We start from the raw sequence: 14,040 nt of genomic DNA, 5'->3' as shown, positions 1-14,040 counted from the left end.
TTAAAAGATCTTCTATAAAAAGTATCCTTGTAGTAAAGGAATCGAGGTGCACGACGACGAATTTCAGTTATTCTTCTTGAGTCCTCTGGCAGTATCCCATAACTCAAGTAGTCAATAATGGGTTGTCACCAGTCTTCCTTCGTAGCTTCAGAAACAACTACGAGATGCTAAAGCTCATTTTCAGCACTTTCATCCTCATTTAGCGGAGGTACTACCCATTTCTGGTAGATAGTCATTTGTGTTTGATCTAGCAGAGTTAGAGTTGACGCTAGAGCAGCTAAAGCATCGACTTTCTTATTTTCCTTCCTTGGAAGGTGCTGAAGAGTCACATCACCAAGCCATCCTATCAACTTCTGAGTATAACCATGATAGGGGAGTAATTCAGGCTTCTTGACTTCATAGCTTCCCAAGACTTGGTTGATCACCAACTGAGAGTCACCAAAGACTTGCAACTGCAACTGCTTCATGTCGACAGCCATTTCAAGTATAAGTATTAGTGCTTGATATTCAGCGACATTATTGGAGCAACGTTGTGTCAAAATAAAGGAGTATGGTAGAACTTCTCCCTGCGGAGTGACAAACACCACACCAGCACCAGCTTCATCACGTTGTGCAACACCATCAAAGTACATCACGGAGGTTGAATTTCAACGATCATTGCATCTTTGTCGGGAAGTTTATCAGTTAGCTCCCAATCATCAGGTATCGGGTGATCCACTAAGAAGTCCGCCAACGCCTATCCTTTTACAACATTTTGAGGGATGTATGTAATCTCAAATTGTTGAAACTGGAGGTACCACCTTGCTAGTCGATCACTAAGGACTGGTTTTGACATCACAAACTTGATGGGATTTTCTCTGGAAATAAGGTGAACACTATGAGCTTCAAAGTGTGCTTCAACTTTTGAATCGAGAAGACCAACGCCAAACACAACTTTTCAATTGGCATGTAATTCAGCTCATTTGGTGTCATCATTCTGCTCAAGTAGTAAAGAGAATTTTCTTTCCCTTTACTATTTTCTTGGGCAAACAACCCTCCAACTGACCTTTCTTGTGCTGAAATGTATAGTATCAATGGTTTTCCAGGTACAGGGGCTACTAGAACTGGAGGCTTCATTAAATATGACTTGAAAGGGGCGTCTTTCTTCATAAGATGACTGAATGGTTGGCACCTTCCAGCTAAATTCGAAATGAATCTCCTAATGTATGCTAACTTCTATTGCAGACTTTTTGACTCATGAATATTTCGAAGCTCGGGCATTTTCAAAATCGCATCAGCTTTGGCTTGATCAATTTCAATTCCTCGATGTCGAACAATGAAACCAAGAAATTTTTCAGAAGTAACTCCAAAGGCACATTTCAATGGATTCATTCGAAGTTGATATCTCCAAAGTCACTCGAACACCATTCTCAGGTCTTGCAAGTGGTCGCTCCTCTTTCTTGATTCTACCACCAAGTCATCCACATAGCATTCAACATTTTTGTGGAGCAAATCATCAAAGATATTCTGCATAGCCCTTTGAAATGTGGCACCAGCATTTTTCAAACCGAAAGGCATCACTTTTTAACAATAAACACCCTTTGGTGTACGAAATACAGTAACCTCTTCATCTTTTGGCGCCAAGCAAATTTGGTTATAGCCGCATGAATCGTCTATGAAAGACATCGCCTCGTAACCAGTGGTAGCATCAATCATCAATTCTGGGATGGGAAGCGGGAAATCATCTTTAGGGCATGCATTGTTAAGATCCCTGAAGTCAACACAAACTCGAATTTGGCCAGTCTTCTTTTTCACGGGAACGATACTCGAAATCCACGTAGGATATTTAACTTCACGAATAAAGCCACTTCAATGAGTTTGTTAACTTCATTCTCAATCGAAGGAACCAAGTCTGGCCTGAAGTGCCTCTGGGCCTGCTTAACAGGACGAGCACCATTCTTGACTGCCAGATGATGGACTGCTACTTTGGGATCCAATCCAGGCATCTCTTTATAACTCCAAGCAAAAACATCTCTATATTCTTTGAGGATCTCCATGTAAGTGTCTTCTTCATCAACTGTCACAAAAGCACTTAGGTAGTTGGGTCTTGGGTCTTCATCAGTACCAAAATTAACTTCTTTCAAGGAGTCTATTGTAGTTTTCACCCATTCTTCAAGTTTTGGAGGAGCATCTCTAGCATCTTCATTCTCTTGAGGATCACCATCATTGAAAGATATGTGGTAACACAAGGAGATGTCCTCCAATTTCTCGGCAACCTCTATTTGAAATGAGGTATCTTGATCACTTTGTGCAGTAATATGATATGAAGAGCCTCCACTTTGCTCATCTTTGTCACGCTCCTTGGTATACACCACAGTGTGAGACTTTGCTTTTAGTACCTCCCCATATGAAACCACAAGGTTTGTTTGTCGCCTCTGTCACACTCCAATCCCATCTGGACATGATTGGCACCTAACCCTTTCTTAGAGCTGTGCGAACCCTCTGGAATTCACATAATGTACTGGACATATAATTTTTTTTGGAAATATAATAAAGTACTTTCAGTCAAACCATAGAAATTTGCGAACGATACTCAACTAACCAAAACCGAGTAAGTCAAACTGACATATCGGCTTACATGGTCGCTTTACTCAACACATGACATCTCAAAGATACTAACCACAAGACACTGTCTGCAAAGTCTCTAAGAGTAAACACCTGAATCATCTGAGTCGGGACAGGGCCTCGACATACCCATACACATATAAGATAACCATAATGACTCGGCACTGCTCCAGGAAGAAAATGGAGTTTTCCAATCCCAGCTGATAGCCAACCATCCTAGCTGAATACTTTTACCTGCAAAATAATCTGGGGTTGTGTGGCATGAACACAGCGCCCCCAGGCAAATGGACATCAGTACGAACAATGTACCAGGTATGTAAGGTAGCAGTAATCATAAAGAGTGAGATATAAGTTATAATGAAAGTACGAGAAACAACCTGTAATATGGATAGCCCCGAAGGCAGAGAATAACAATGTAAGTAGCCCCGAAGGCAATGACAAGAAATATAAATATATATCGTACCCGGCCCTTTAGTAAGGGACTCGGTGAAATGTAATTATATACCGTACCCGACCCTTTAGTAAGGGACTCGGTGAAATGTAAATATATATCGTACCCGGCCCTTTAGTAAGGGACTCGGTGAAATGTAAATATATACCGTACCCGGCCCTTTAGTAAGGGACTCGGTGAAATGTAATTATATACCGTACCCGGCCCTTTAGTGAGGGACTCGGTGAACAATGCAATAAAACTGTGGACGAATACGTACTCGACCCGGGACTCGATGAAATGATGTAATAACGTTATGCACGATTAGAATATCAGGAGCAACCATATACAAACTAAATCATCATCTGAGACTCAATAGAATAATTAGAATGAACCAATACTTGAGAATCAAAGACAACTGTCATGTCAAGTACCGCTGAGAACTAGAATTCATTGGAGTCATGTATATTCATCGTTCGCTCGTTTTATGTAATTCATGCCAAAAAGAAAGAAGGGATAGCCTTAACATACCTGATCTTAGCTCAACGGCTCAAAAACTCAACTCGTATCTGCTCCACGATCTATATCTAACAACAATGATACTATCATTAATTATACAAACGATTCTCTTAATCGTATAATGAAACTTTAAATTATTCTAAAATAAAATGGGCAGCACCTCCCCCGTTCTTCTCATTTTCCCAAACTCCATATATTAACAACAACAACCAAAACAATCCAGCAAGTATATACATCAATAACAAGGTACCATGTAGCAACAACAAGTCACAACATTTCACGACGAGCGACAAGCCCGGATACGATTATTAAATACACTTCTCCAATTTTTCCTTCCTTCAAAATACTTATCAATGGCAACAACAATATTCTTAAGTTACTCCAACAATTTCTAGTCACAACACAACCCAAAAATATACCTCAAACCAGCCCACGCAACAACAACAATAACCTATCCAATTTTCCCGCAATTAATTTCGTAGTTGCCATCTAACAATTTAGCTATGATATGGATGAATGTAAATATATCGAGGAGAGGAGGATTCTTACCTTATATGCCAAGAAATTCTTCTTCCAGCTTACTTCACTTCAAAGAAATTTCCAATCCGCTCAAAATAAAATAAAACGCTGCTACTACGTTTTGGAAGGAAAATGCTATTTCTTTATTGGGAGGAAAACTTTGTGCGTACTCTGTTCTTAAAATGAAAAAGTTTCCAGAAATGGAAAGGAATGTTGCAACTTCTCTTTGTACCAGAATCTTAAAACAAATGAAATTAGTAGCTTAATAATTTTATCCCCCAACTTTACATGAAGGAATCGACGTTAAAATCGAAAAATCATCGGAGGATAATCGTGTTTAAGATTAGAGTTGAACTTTAAAATTCTTGAGAGGATTCGTGCAGAGTGAAGCCTCTCTTCAAAGTGCTGCACTTTGTCCCATACAACTACAAACAAGGAAAGTAAGAAAATTGCTATTGTTCATACGAATGAGGGAGGAAGATATTCTATATCATTTTGTCCAAAAACTAGCAAACTAGTATTTAATGGTATGGCCCCCACTTTGCCATGTGTTGGCAGTGGGAGACGTCATCCTTTGCCACATGTTGCGTACTACAAATTCATATTTTCTTGATACTTATCCCAACCAATTTGATACATACTATTTAAAAAAAACTAAACATTTTCTAAAATAGCCAACTCTGTATCTATGTAATTGGTAAATCATAAATATAAGAAAAAGATATTTAGACACATGCTAATATTTCACAAATGTTATGATATCTAGAAAACTAACTTGTCAAGAGCACGTGTGGACACCAATATAATAATTATCCAACAATCCCGATTAATTTATTGATCTCAATTCACTTAACTAGTAATCATTCTTCTTTTTTTTTTTTTTTTTTAATAAACTTCCCATACCTTTTACCATGGTCATGTGACATAGCACTAGTCCATAGCCCCTTTTAGTACACATAAAATATTATTTCCAATCACCGTCATTCCACTTTCGAGTCTTAAATAATTTCGGAACTTCATTCCTTTTATACATTGATCTCTTGATTTCCATGCTTGAATATGACCAAATCCTCCGGGCTCGGGTAAATTTGCTCATGTTGGACGATTCAATTTCCTAGTCCAAAAATATGGGATATTATAGCTTGGACCATATTTCATTCAGATAAATTTCGAACCTCGACAAAACTTATTTTCTCCGATTGTTTAACTTCTAATCCTTACGACACATCTGTACCATCACTTTAATCACCTATAAGCTTGGGGGGATAACCTTATTTTCATTACCAATGTCATTTAACTCACACGCTTTCCAATGCATGGAAACACGGGATGTAACAGCCTCATTCTAGAAGCAATCAAATTTTGCATATCCTTCTGGGTTCTAGGCAAAGCGAGCATTTTCACGCTCTGATAATTTCTGTGGAACTTGTTCTTCTTCTTCATCTTCAACGGCCCCAATCTCTCAAACACAGAAGCTTTTATGAACGACTTTCTAAGACGATCGAACACTGAAGGCCTTTTGTTGGAAGCAACGGACTCATCTTCCACAGTGATGTAGTTGGTACTTTCCCTTCTTATGGATATGCGAACTGGCGGAGGTTGTTTGTATCCCAAACCTTCACGTGATTGTATCATGGTAGCTCCTGATGGAAGTTTTCCTAACTTTGACGGCTCGTTGGGGTTGTACTTGCCCTTGACAAATAACTTGTAAGAATTTGGATCAAAGCCTTCATTTGTACGTTTTGTAGGGAGTGCCATATTTTGTGGCGGATTTTGAGCCACGAAGTCTCCAAGTAGCTTTGAGGATAAATTTATCGCTTCAATTCGACTGATAGGAAGAGTTACCCCCCTAGCACATTTCCTTGAGCTTCAGATGGTTGACCTTCCTCTTTCTTTAACTTTGGAACATAGCAGAGCATAGGAGTTTTCTTCTTCTTCTTCTTCTTCTTCTTCTTCTTCTTCTTCTTCTTCTTCTTCTTCTTCTTCTTCAAAGACATGATGTTCCCTTTATTCGGACTAGAGTGCGGCACCTCAGCACCAACTTTAGCTTTTCCAATAGTCTCATCAGCTTTTTTAGTTGCAATCTTATCACTCTTGGCGTTGCGATGTCATCGAATTTTACTTCTCTCAAGATGTAGTTCTTCAAATATAACTTCGCATCGACGAAGTGTGACTCAGCTTCAGTAAATGGCTTATCATCAGCAACTATCTTCTTTTTGACATTGCCTTTGAGATACTTCAAACATTAATAGTAGGAGGATGAGACAACTTTGTTCTCGTGTATCCATGGCCTGCCAAGCAACATATTGTACGAAGTCTTTGGAATGATGACATGCATCCATGCACTTGATCGCAAATATTCGATGGTGATATCTAATTTGATAGCACGCATGGCTCGTTGCCCCCCTTGATTGAATCCTTGTATCATCAAGCGGCTTTCAGAAAGTTCTTCAGTTGTGATACCAAGTTCCTTCATTGTGCGAATAAGAAGAATGTTAAATCCAGATCCATCATCTATCAATATTCTATTTATCCTCTTCTCGAGGGCATAACCCACCATGTACAAAGGACGATTGTGTAGTGTTTCACCAAGTAGAAGATCGTCATCTGTGAATGTGATTCTTGTATCACATGCGTTTACCTCTTGGAAAACAGATTCAACAGGATTTTCAGATGACGATAGAGACAACATTGATAGGCTTTCATCCTTTACTTCTTCTTTATCAGTATTGAAATATGATGCCTCAATGTTGTCTCGAACAGTCTTATTGCGGAACCAACTTGGTAGGAATTCCTCCAAAGTCACGGGACGTCATAGTTCTTGGTGGTAGTTCACCTCCACTTTTGCTTTCTTCGGATGCTCAACTGATTTTTGCTTCCTTGGTCTTCTAACCATCCTCTTCCTAGTTGGTTGTTTAGATGATTCTTTTTGTGGACTTGTTTTATAGTGTCTCCGCCTAATCACTAAGATCCAACCTTCATCAACCTAGGTTCTATATTCCTCCTATAGTCCTTCATCATGTTCTTCAAAGCTGCTTATCTGGATCAGATCGAAAGAACCAAAGGTGATAGAGACTTAATTCGAACTTGCCTTCTTATCGTCAAGCAGAATCTTGTTTTCATTAACCATCTGCATAACTCTGTCCTTGAAGACAAAGAACTTCTTAAGAGGGTGATCCACAAGTCGATGATACTTGCAATAGTTTGGGTCATTTGTTCTTCCAGCTTCGTTAGGCCGCTTCATCTTTGGTAACTCAATGAGTTTCAGCTCAAGTAGTTCATCAAAAATTTCAGGGACATCAGAATCCAGGAAGGGGTATTCTCTTTTTTGCATCTCCATTAAGGTCGACTTTTGTCTTGTGTTGTCTTGGAAGGAAGTTGCTTTCATACTTTGCTTCTTGCTCACCTTCGTAGTAAACTTTACAGGCAAGACATTGACGTTCATAGATTCTTTGTTGTCACTCTTGGGAACGAACTTGCTCCATCTCTTAGGTTCTTTCTTGTCCTTTCCTTTGCGAGGGTTGTAGACAGGCATTACTTCATTTCCAGTGGAAGACATGCTTAACTCCATGTCATGAGCACGAGTAGCTAGTTCTTCAAAGGACTTTGGCTTAATTCTTTGCAAGATGTAGTGAATCCCCCAAAGGCATTCCTTGGATACACATCTCTATCGTAGAAGCTTCGCTGAGCCTATCTTTGCAGTTTAAACTTGCATTTCTCCATCGATTGATGAAATCGATAACTGGTTCGTCCTTCCTCTGGCGAGTGCTTGTAAGTTCCACCATGCTCATGGTACGCCTTGTGCTATAAAATCGATTAAGGAACTCCTGCTCTAGTTGCTTGTAACTATCGATAGAATTAGGCTCAAGATTAGTGTCCCAGTCAAAGCATTCCCCTTGAGGGATCAGACGAACTGCTTGACAAGATAGTCTCCATAAGTCTCAGCGTTGTTACATGTTTCAACAAAATGTGCAACATGTTGATTTGGATTTCCTTTACCTTCAAATTGTTGAAATTTGGGAGGTTGATAACCGGCGAACACGTTGAAGCTGTCAATTCTCGTAGTGTACACCTTTGCGTATGTAAAATAAGACTTGGCAGCAACTTCGTACTTATCCTTGATAGTCCCTTCGAAGAACTCCTTTAGTCGGTCAAGCGGAATCATCCCTTCAGAAGAAACTGGAATTTCCTTGGTAGGCGGTGCTTGTTTTGCACGAGGTTGAGTCTCTTGTATTTTTGGACCCTTTCCAGGTGCGTGGTTGGATTCTCTTTCCATTAATCCATCCATCTTGTCCATCAACTTCTCAATCCGAGCATCTTGAGTTTGCATATGCTTAACCAATCCGTCGATCACCTTTGTCAAGTTTGCTAATGTCTCCTCCATAGATGAAGCATTAGTTACCATCGCTTGCATGATCATTGGGGATGTTGGAGAATAGCATGGATTCTTGCATAAGTTAATCTTTGATTGGCTTACTTCATGTGGTGTAAGTGGAGAGGATCCGTCACTTGAGGTACCATCATCTTCCTTCATAGCAGAGTTCTTGGATCCAGAGAGTTCAAGTAGAGCTAGAGTCTTCTTAATCTTTTCAGCAATGCTTCTTCCTTCCTTCGATGCATTAGTTAAGACAGGAAAATAAGATTCGCATCGAGAAAATAATAATCAAGACAAAAAAATATTGCAATAATCGTTATATTTGATTTCAAAATATGAGTGTTACAATCTCTATGAATCCTCTGATTCGCCTTTTCAATAATAAATTCAAGGGCTATTGAGCTTGATCTTGAACTTGATGGATTTGATCTTGACTTGTACTTGAATTCAAGGGCTTTTGAGCTTGATCTTGAATCTGGTGGTCTTGATCTTGAACTTGTACTTGGATTCAAGGCTTGAAGCTTGATCTTGAATCTTTGTTGGATCTCTAGAACTTCTACAGAAATGCTTGAATGCTTTTAGCTTGTAGAGAAATCTGCGGCGTTTAATCCACGAGCTCTCTCTGGCTTCTTGTTAGAATTTCTGGTTCTTTTCTGAATTATTAGACCCCTACTTATAGTTGTAGGATGGAGGAGTTGTGATAAAGAAAAACTTCTTTCGGCCAATCAGATTTAAGCTGACATGTCGATATTTGATTGATCGGAACATGTCACTTGTATACGTGGCACATCTTCATTGGCCTTTGACTTGACTAGGCATGCTGCATCATTCTGACACGTGGTGCGATCCTATTGGCTCCTTTATTTGACTTGGTGTGCCATGTCATTTGACACGTGGCATCAATTTGGGCCTCTAGGAAGATGACGTCATGGGCTTAGCAAAGTGGGCTCATTATTTATAGCCCAAATTAATGGACTAGCCCAATAACATTGAATCGTTAATCAAATCCATATTTATTGGACTTAAATAATCAATTCAATTATATTAGCCCATAATAATTATTTGGACTAATATATCTTGAATTTAATATAATCCAAATTTCTTGTGAATTTAAATTTAATAAAATATCATTGTCCACAAATGTCCCCTACTTCAAGACTTGTCGTGTCCTATTAGAGACGAGGCTTGAAGTAAATGTGATGCCCTTCATAATTTTAAATTTAGTCACTACAATTTGCGTAGGACAAAAAATACTTGCTACAAATGTCTTTGATTGTATCTGATTGGAACATGAAAGAGCCAAATTAATAAATCAATTAACTGCTCCATGCTTCTTGATGCTTTTGGGTAGAATTTTAGTATATCAAGCAAACTTCTCATCAACAGGCTAATGTCCACGTAATAGGCAACTTTGCTTCCAATAAATTTGATTTGCACTTTGAGTCGAAGAACATGTCACGCCGCCGCTGACCTTTTCTAAATTGACTAAAACTCCTACAATTCTTTTCCAAATTTGCATCAGATTAGGGAACATAAGCCGCCATTTTGCGCCTATAAATAGCTGCATGATTCACATAATTTTACCATCCAAAATTCTGTGAGTTCCTCTGCAAGAATTTGAAACCCAACTTGCAAGTATCAGTTCGAGGTAAAAGAAAAATTTCTTCGTTCGTTTTGCATCTTTCTTTGATAGTATTTCCTTTCCTTTTCTTTTTGCAGACTGGCACATAAAATTGATGAAAAATCAGCTTAAAGTGCGAGAGAATAATATTAAATATTATCTCTGGCATCTTAAGACTGACATGCGGTATCCTTTTATTGATATATCCATGAAGCCATCAACTTAGGGTGCGAGAGATTAACATCGCCTCCGATACCTTCAGACTGACAAGTAAAGATCCTTTTGATGACGTATCCAAGAAGCAATCAGCTTAGAGTGCGAGATATTGACATTGTCTCCGACACTTTGAGACTGACAACCTGAGCTCCTTTTAATGACGTATCTATGAAGTAATCAGCTTAGGGTGCGAGAGATTAACATTGTCTCCGACACGTTGAGACTGATAAGTAAAGATACTTTTGATGACGTATCCAAGGAGCAATTAGCTTAGAGTGCGAGAGATTAACATTATCTCCGACACTTTGAGACTGACAAGTAAAGATCCTTTTGATGACATGTCCAAGAGAAGTCAGCTTAGAGTGTGAGAGATTAACATTATCTCTGACACTTTGAGACTGACAACTTGAGCTCTTTTTAATGACGTATTTGTAAAGTAATCAACTTAGGGTGCGAGAGATTAACATTGCCTCCGACACCTTTAGACTGACAAATTCTTACTCAATGAGATGGAATGCCATTACCAAGGGAATGCCCATATCAACATAATATCAAATGAAAAATTCACGACGCCAAATGTCCATATCGACGGAGTATCAAAGGATAAATCCATAACTCCAAATGTCTATATCGACGGAATATCAAAGGACAAATCATGACGCCAAAGTTCCATAGCGACGGAATATCAAAGGGCGAATCCACGACGTCAAATCTATATCGACGGAATATCAATGGACAAATTACGATGCCAAAGTTCCATATCAACAGAATATCAAAGGGCAACTCCACGAAAAGGCCAGCTTAAGGTGCAAAGGGACAAAAATTGTCTACCTTAAGACTGAAAATTTAGAGATCCTTTTAAGGACAAAAAAAAAAATCCACGAAAAGGCCATCTTAAGGTGTAAAGGGGCTAAACTAGTCCACCTTAAGGCACGGAAATTTAGAGATCCTTTTAAGGATAAATTCGCCAAAGACCAGCTTAAGGTGCAAAGGGACTAAACTAGTCCACCTTAAGGCATAGAAATTTAGATATCCTCCGCTTGAAGACTATACTTGGCGATCTTTGCAGGCTTGCTGTATTTTAAGACCTCAACTTCCAAACATGGTGGATTTAAAACTTCAACTTGAAGACTGGCAGATTTGAAGACTTCAACTTGCAAACATGGTGGGTTTGAAATTTCAACTTGAAGACTTGCTGTATTTTAAGACTTCAATCTGCAGACATGGTGGATTTAAAACTTCAACTTAAAGACTGGCGGATTTGAAGGCTTGAACTTGCAGATGTAGTGGCTTTGGATTTCAACTTGAAGAGTTGGCAGATTTGAGGACTTTAACTTGAAGACCGACAGATTTGCAGAACTCAACTCATTGATTTGACCACTTGCTAAGAGATTACGATCATCCCATTTGAGAAACCCATTTGCCGTGGAGATTTTCCCCCATTGGACCATCGATATTTAGTGAAGGTCCAAATTTCAATAAAAGGATGCTTGTATGTACGATCTGCATGTGCCTTGTCAGGCGGATTTCATTCCATCATACGTCACTCAAACAACAAATAGGGTGAGGTATTTTTTTTAAACTCATGTGACTAAGCTTAAAATAAAACTCTAAGCGGCCGACGTACTTCGGTGAAGAGGATCAAGTCATTCCGTAGTTCAGAAAAATGAGTTTTTTTTTTGTGCCCTAACTTTTTCCTAGGCCGCCTCTTGCAAGGTTTTCGACCTAGCAGACTTTTTTTGTGTCCTAAATTTTTCCTAGGCCGTCTCTCACGAGGTTTTCAACCTAGCCGACATTTTTTTTTGTGTCCTAACTTTTGCCTAGGCCGTCTCTCGCTAGTTTTCAACCTAACGACATTTTTTGGGCCGTGCACAATTTATACTCTTGCGGGCTAGGAGGAACATGCAGTTTATGCTCGTACGTCAAGGAGCATTATCTTTTTCAAGGATAATATATCTTCAAGAACTTTGCATTAATAGGACCAATTCTCATGACATCTGCATCAACAAACTTGTAAGCGCCACTTGAATACGCTTCTTATACGATATATGGTCCATTCCATTTTGAGGTGAATTTGCCCCCCGTACTTACGGGAAACGATGATGGGTCTTCTTACGTAAGGACTTGATCTCCAACTTGGAAAGACCTCAAGCGCACCTTTTGTTGAAGGCACGAGATAGACGGGCTTGATAACATTCAAGATTTTGTTGAGCCTCCAACCTTTTCTCATCAAGTGCTTCTAACTCGCAAGACGCATTCGAGCATTTTCCTCTTCAGTGAGCCCTTCTTGAATAGCAAGTCGTAAGGAAGGTATTTGGCGCTCAAGTGGTAGGATTACTTGTATCGACCCGTTTGGTCGTTATAGTCTTTTTGGCACTTCCGCCCCTTTTCGAGCCTGGTTAGCTCATTTTTTACTCGAGGGGATCGTTGACACGCTTCCCGAGGTGTCTAGATTTGATTCAGGTGACTTTTTGTGAAATGTGAGCTTTAAGAGAAAAAGAGTTGACTCAAAGTTGACTTTTGGGTAAACGGACCTTTTTTAAAAATTCGTCAATTCTGAGAGGTTCGAATGGTCGTTTAGGAATCGGTTCTCCCACTGTAATTCGAACGCATCTTGGGTCGGGAAGTTGGAAATGAGATATCGAGGGTTGACTCGGTCAACGAGGCCTCCGTTGGAAATTCCGAGGCCGCGGGCATTCATGGCGTGTTTTTGTATGGGTCTGTGTATGTGGTTTGTGAGCACGGTATCGGAGTTGGTCGGATTTCGGTTGGAACTTGAAAACATTTAGGATTCCGGTACCTAGTGTCCGCCAAAAGCAAGACTCGTGGCCATCCCGCGGCACCGCGGTAGCGGTGGGACGACCGCTGGGGCGACCAACCCTGTTTTGCCCAGACCGTCCCGACGGTCTGAGAAGACGTCTGTGCAGTGGTGCCGTGGCGGCCCCGATGCCGCCGTAGCGGTATCGGGCCTGTTATTTCATTAAATGTGTATTAAAGAGCCCTTAGTCTATCATTTATCACCATTCCAAAATTTGAGCTCTTGGGAACTATTCTAGAGAATTCTTAGAGAAGATTCTTGGTGGTAAGTCTTTCTAATCTCCTTGATAATTCATTATTCCTAATCATCTTAGAATCCCTTACCCTTGTTAATTCCTTAAGTGAAGAAGATAACAGTGGGTTTAATGGATATTTCATCTAGGGTTCTAAATCAAGATTTGTTGGTTGGGTTGATGCTAGATTATTCTCACAATGGGAGGTGTATTACACTCGCGCCACGTCATTGCCACATCATTGCCACGTCATTGCCACGTCATTGCCATGTCAAAAATTACTAACCCTTCAATTTTTGATTTTCTTTTATTATTTTTTCTCTTTCTCTTTCTTCTTCTTCTTCTTCTTCTCCGTTTTCTCTTTCTTCCAACCACCGCCGCGCCGCCACCACCGCCGCCGCCGCCACCACAAAATCCCATCTTTGTCATTCAAACCTCCATTATCATCAACAAAATATATATAAGAATTCCAAGCTGAACGGAGAAAAATTGAGGCTCGGATCCGTGTTAAGCTCGGCAAAAAGAGAGTCCAATAATGCCATGGCCGAAAAAACCACCAGCCCCTAGTATTGCTTTTCTTCTCTAAAACCGAGAAGACCATACTCATGTATCTACATCTAGCATCTAAAAGTATAGACAACTACAACAACATTCTTCATCAATCACCATAATTCGAATGATTAATACAAAAAAAATAAAAAAAACT

General features: G+C 39.7%; 1 protein-coding gene across 1 annotated transcript; it reads right to left on the bottom strand.

Annotated features, from left to right (window-relative positions):
• Positions 1 to 167: 167 nt before the first annotated feature.
• Positions 168 to 632, bottom strand: LOC132035018 (uncharacterized). The gene has a single exon (XM_059425341.1). The coding sequence runs from the start codon at positions 630 to 632 to the stop codon at positions 168 to 170; it is 465 nt and encodes a 154-aa protein (XP_059281324.1).
• Between the last annotated feature and the right edge of the window lie 13,408 nt (positions 633 to 14,040).

Source organism: Lycium ferocissimum, chromosome 10 (assembly GCF_029784015.1).
Source record: "Lycium ferocissimum isolate CSIRO_LF1 chromosome 10, AGI_CSIRO_Lferr_CH_V1, whole genome shotgun sequence".
Lineage (NCBI taxonomy): Eukaryota > Viridiplantae > Streptophyta > Magnoliopsida > Solanales > Solanaceae > Lycium > Lycium ferocissimum.
Note: the sequence above shows the minus strand (reverse complement) of the source record. Positions and strands in the feature narration are given on the sequence as shown.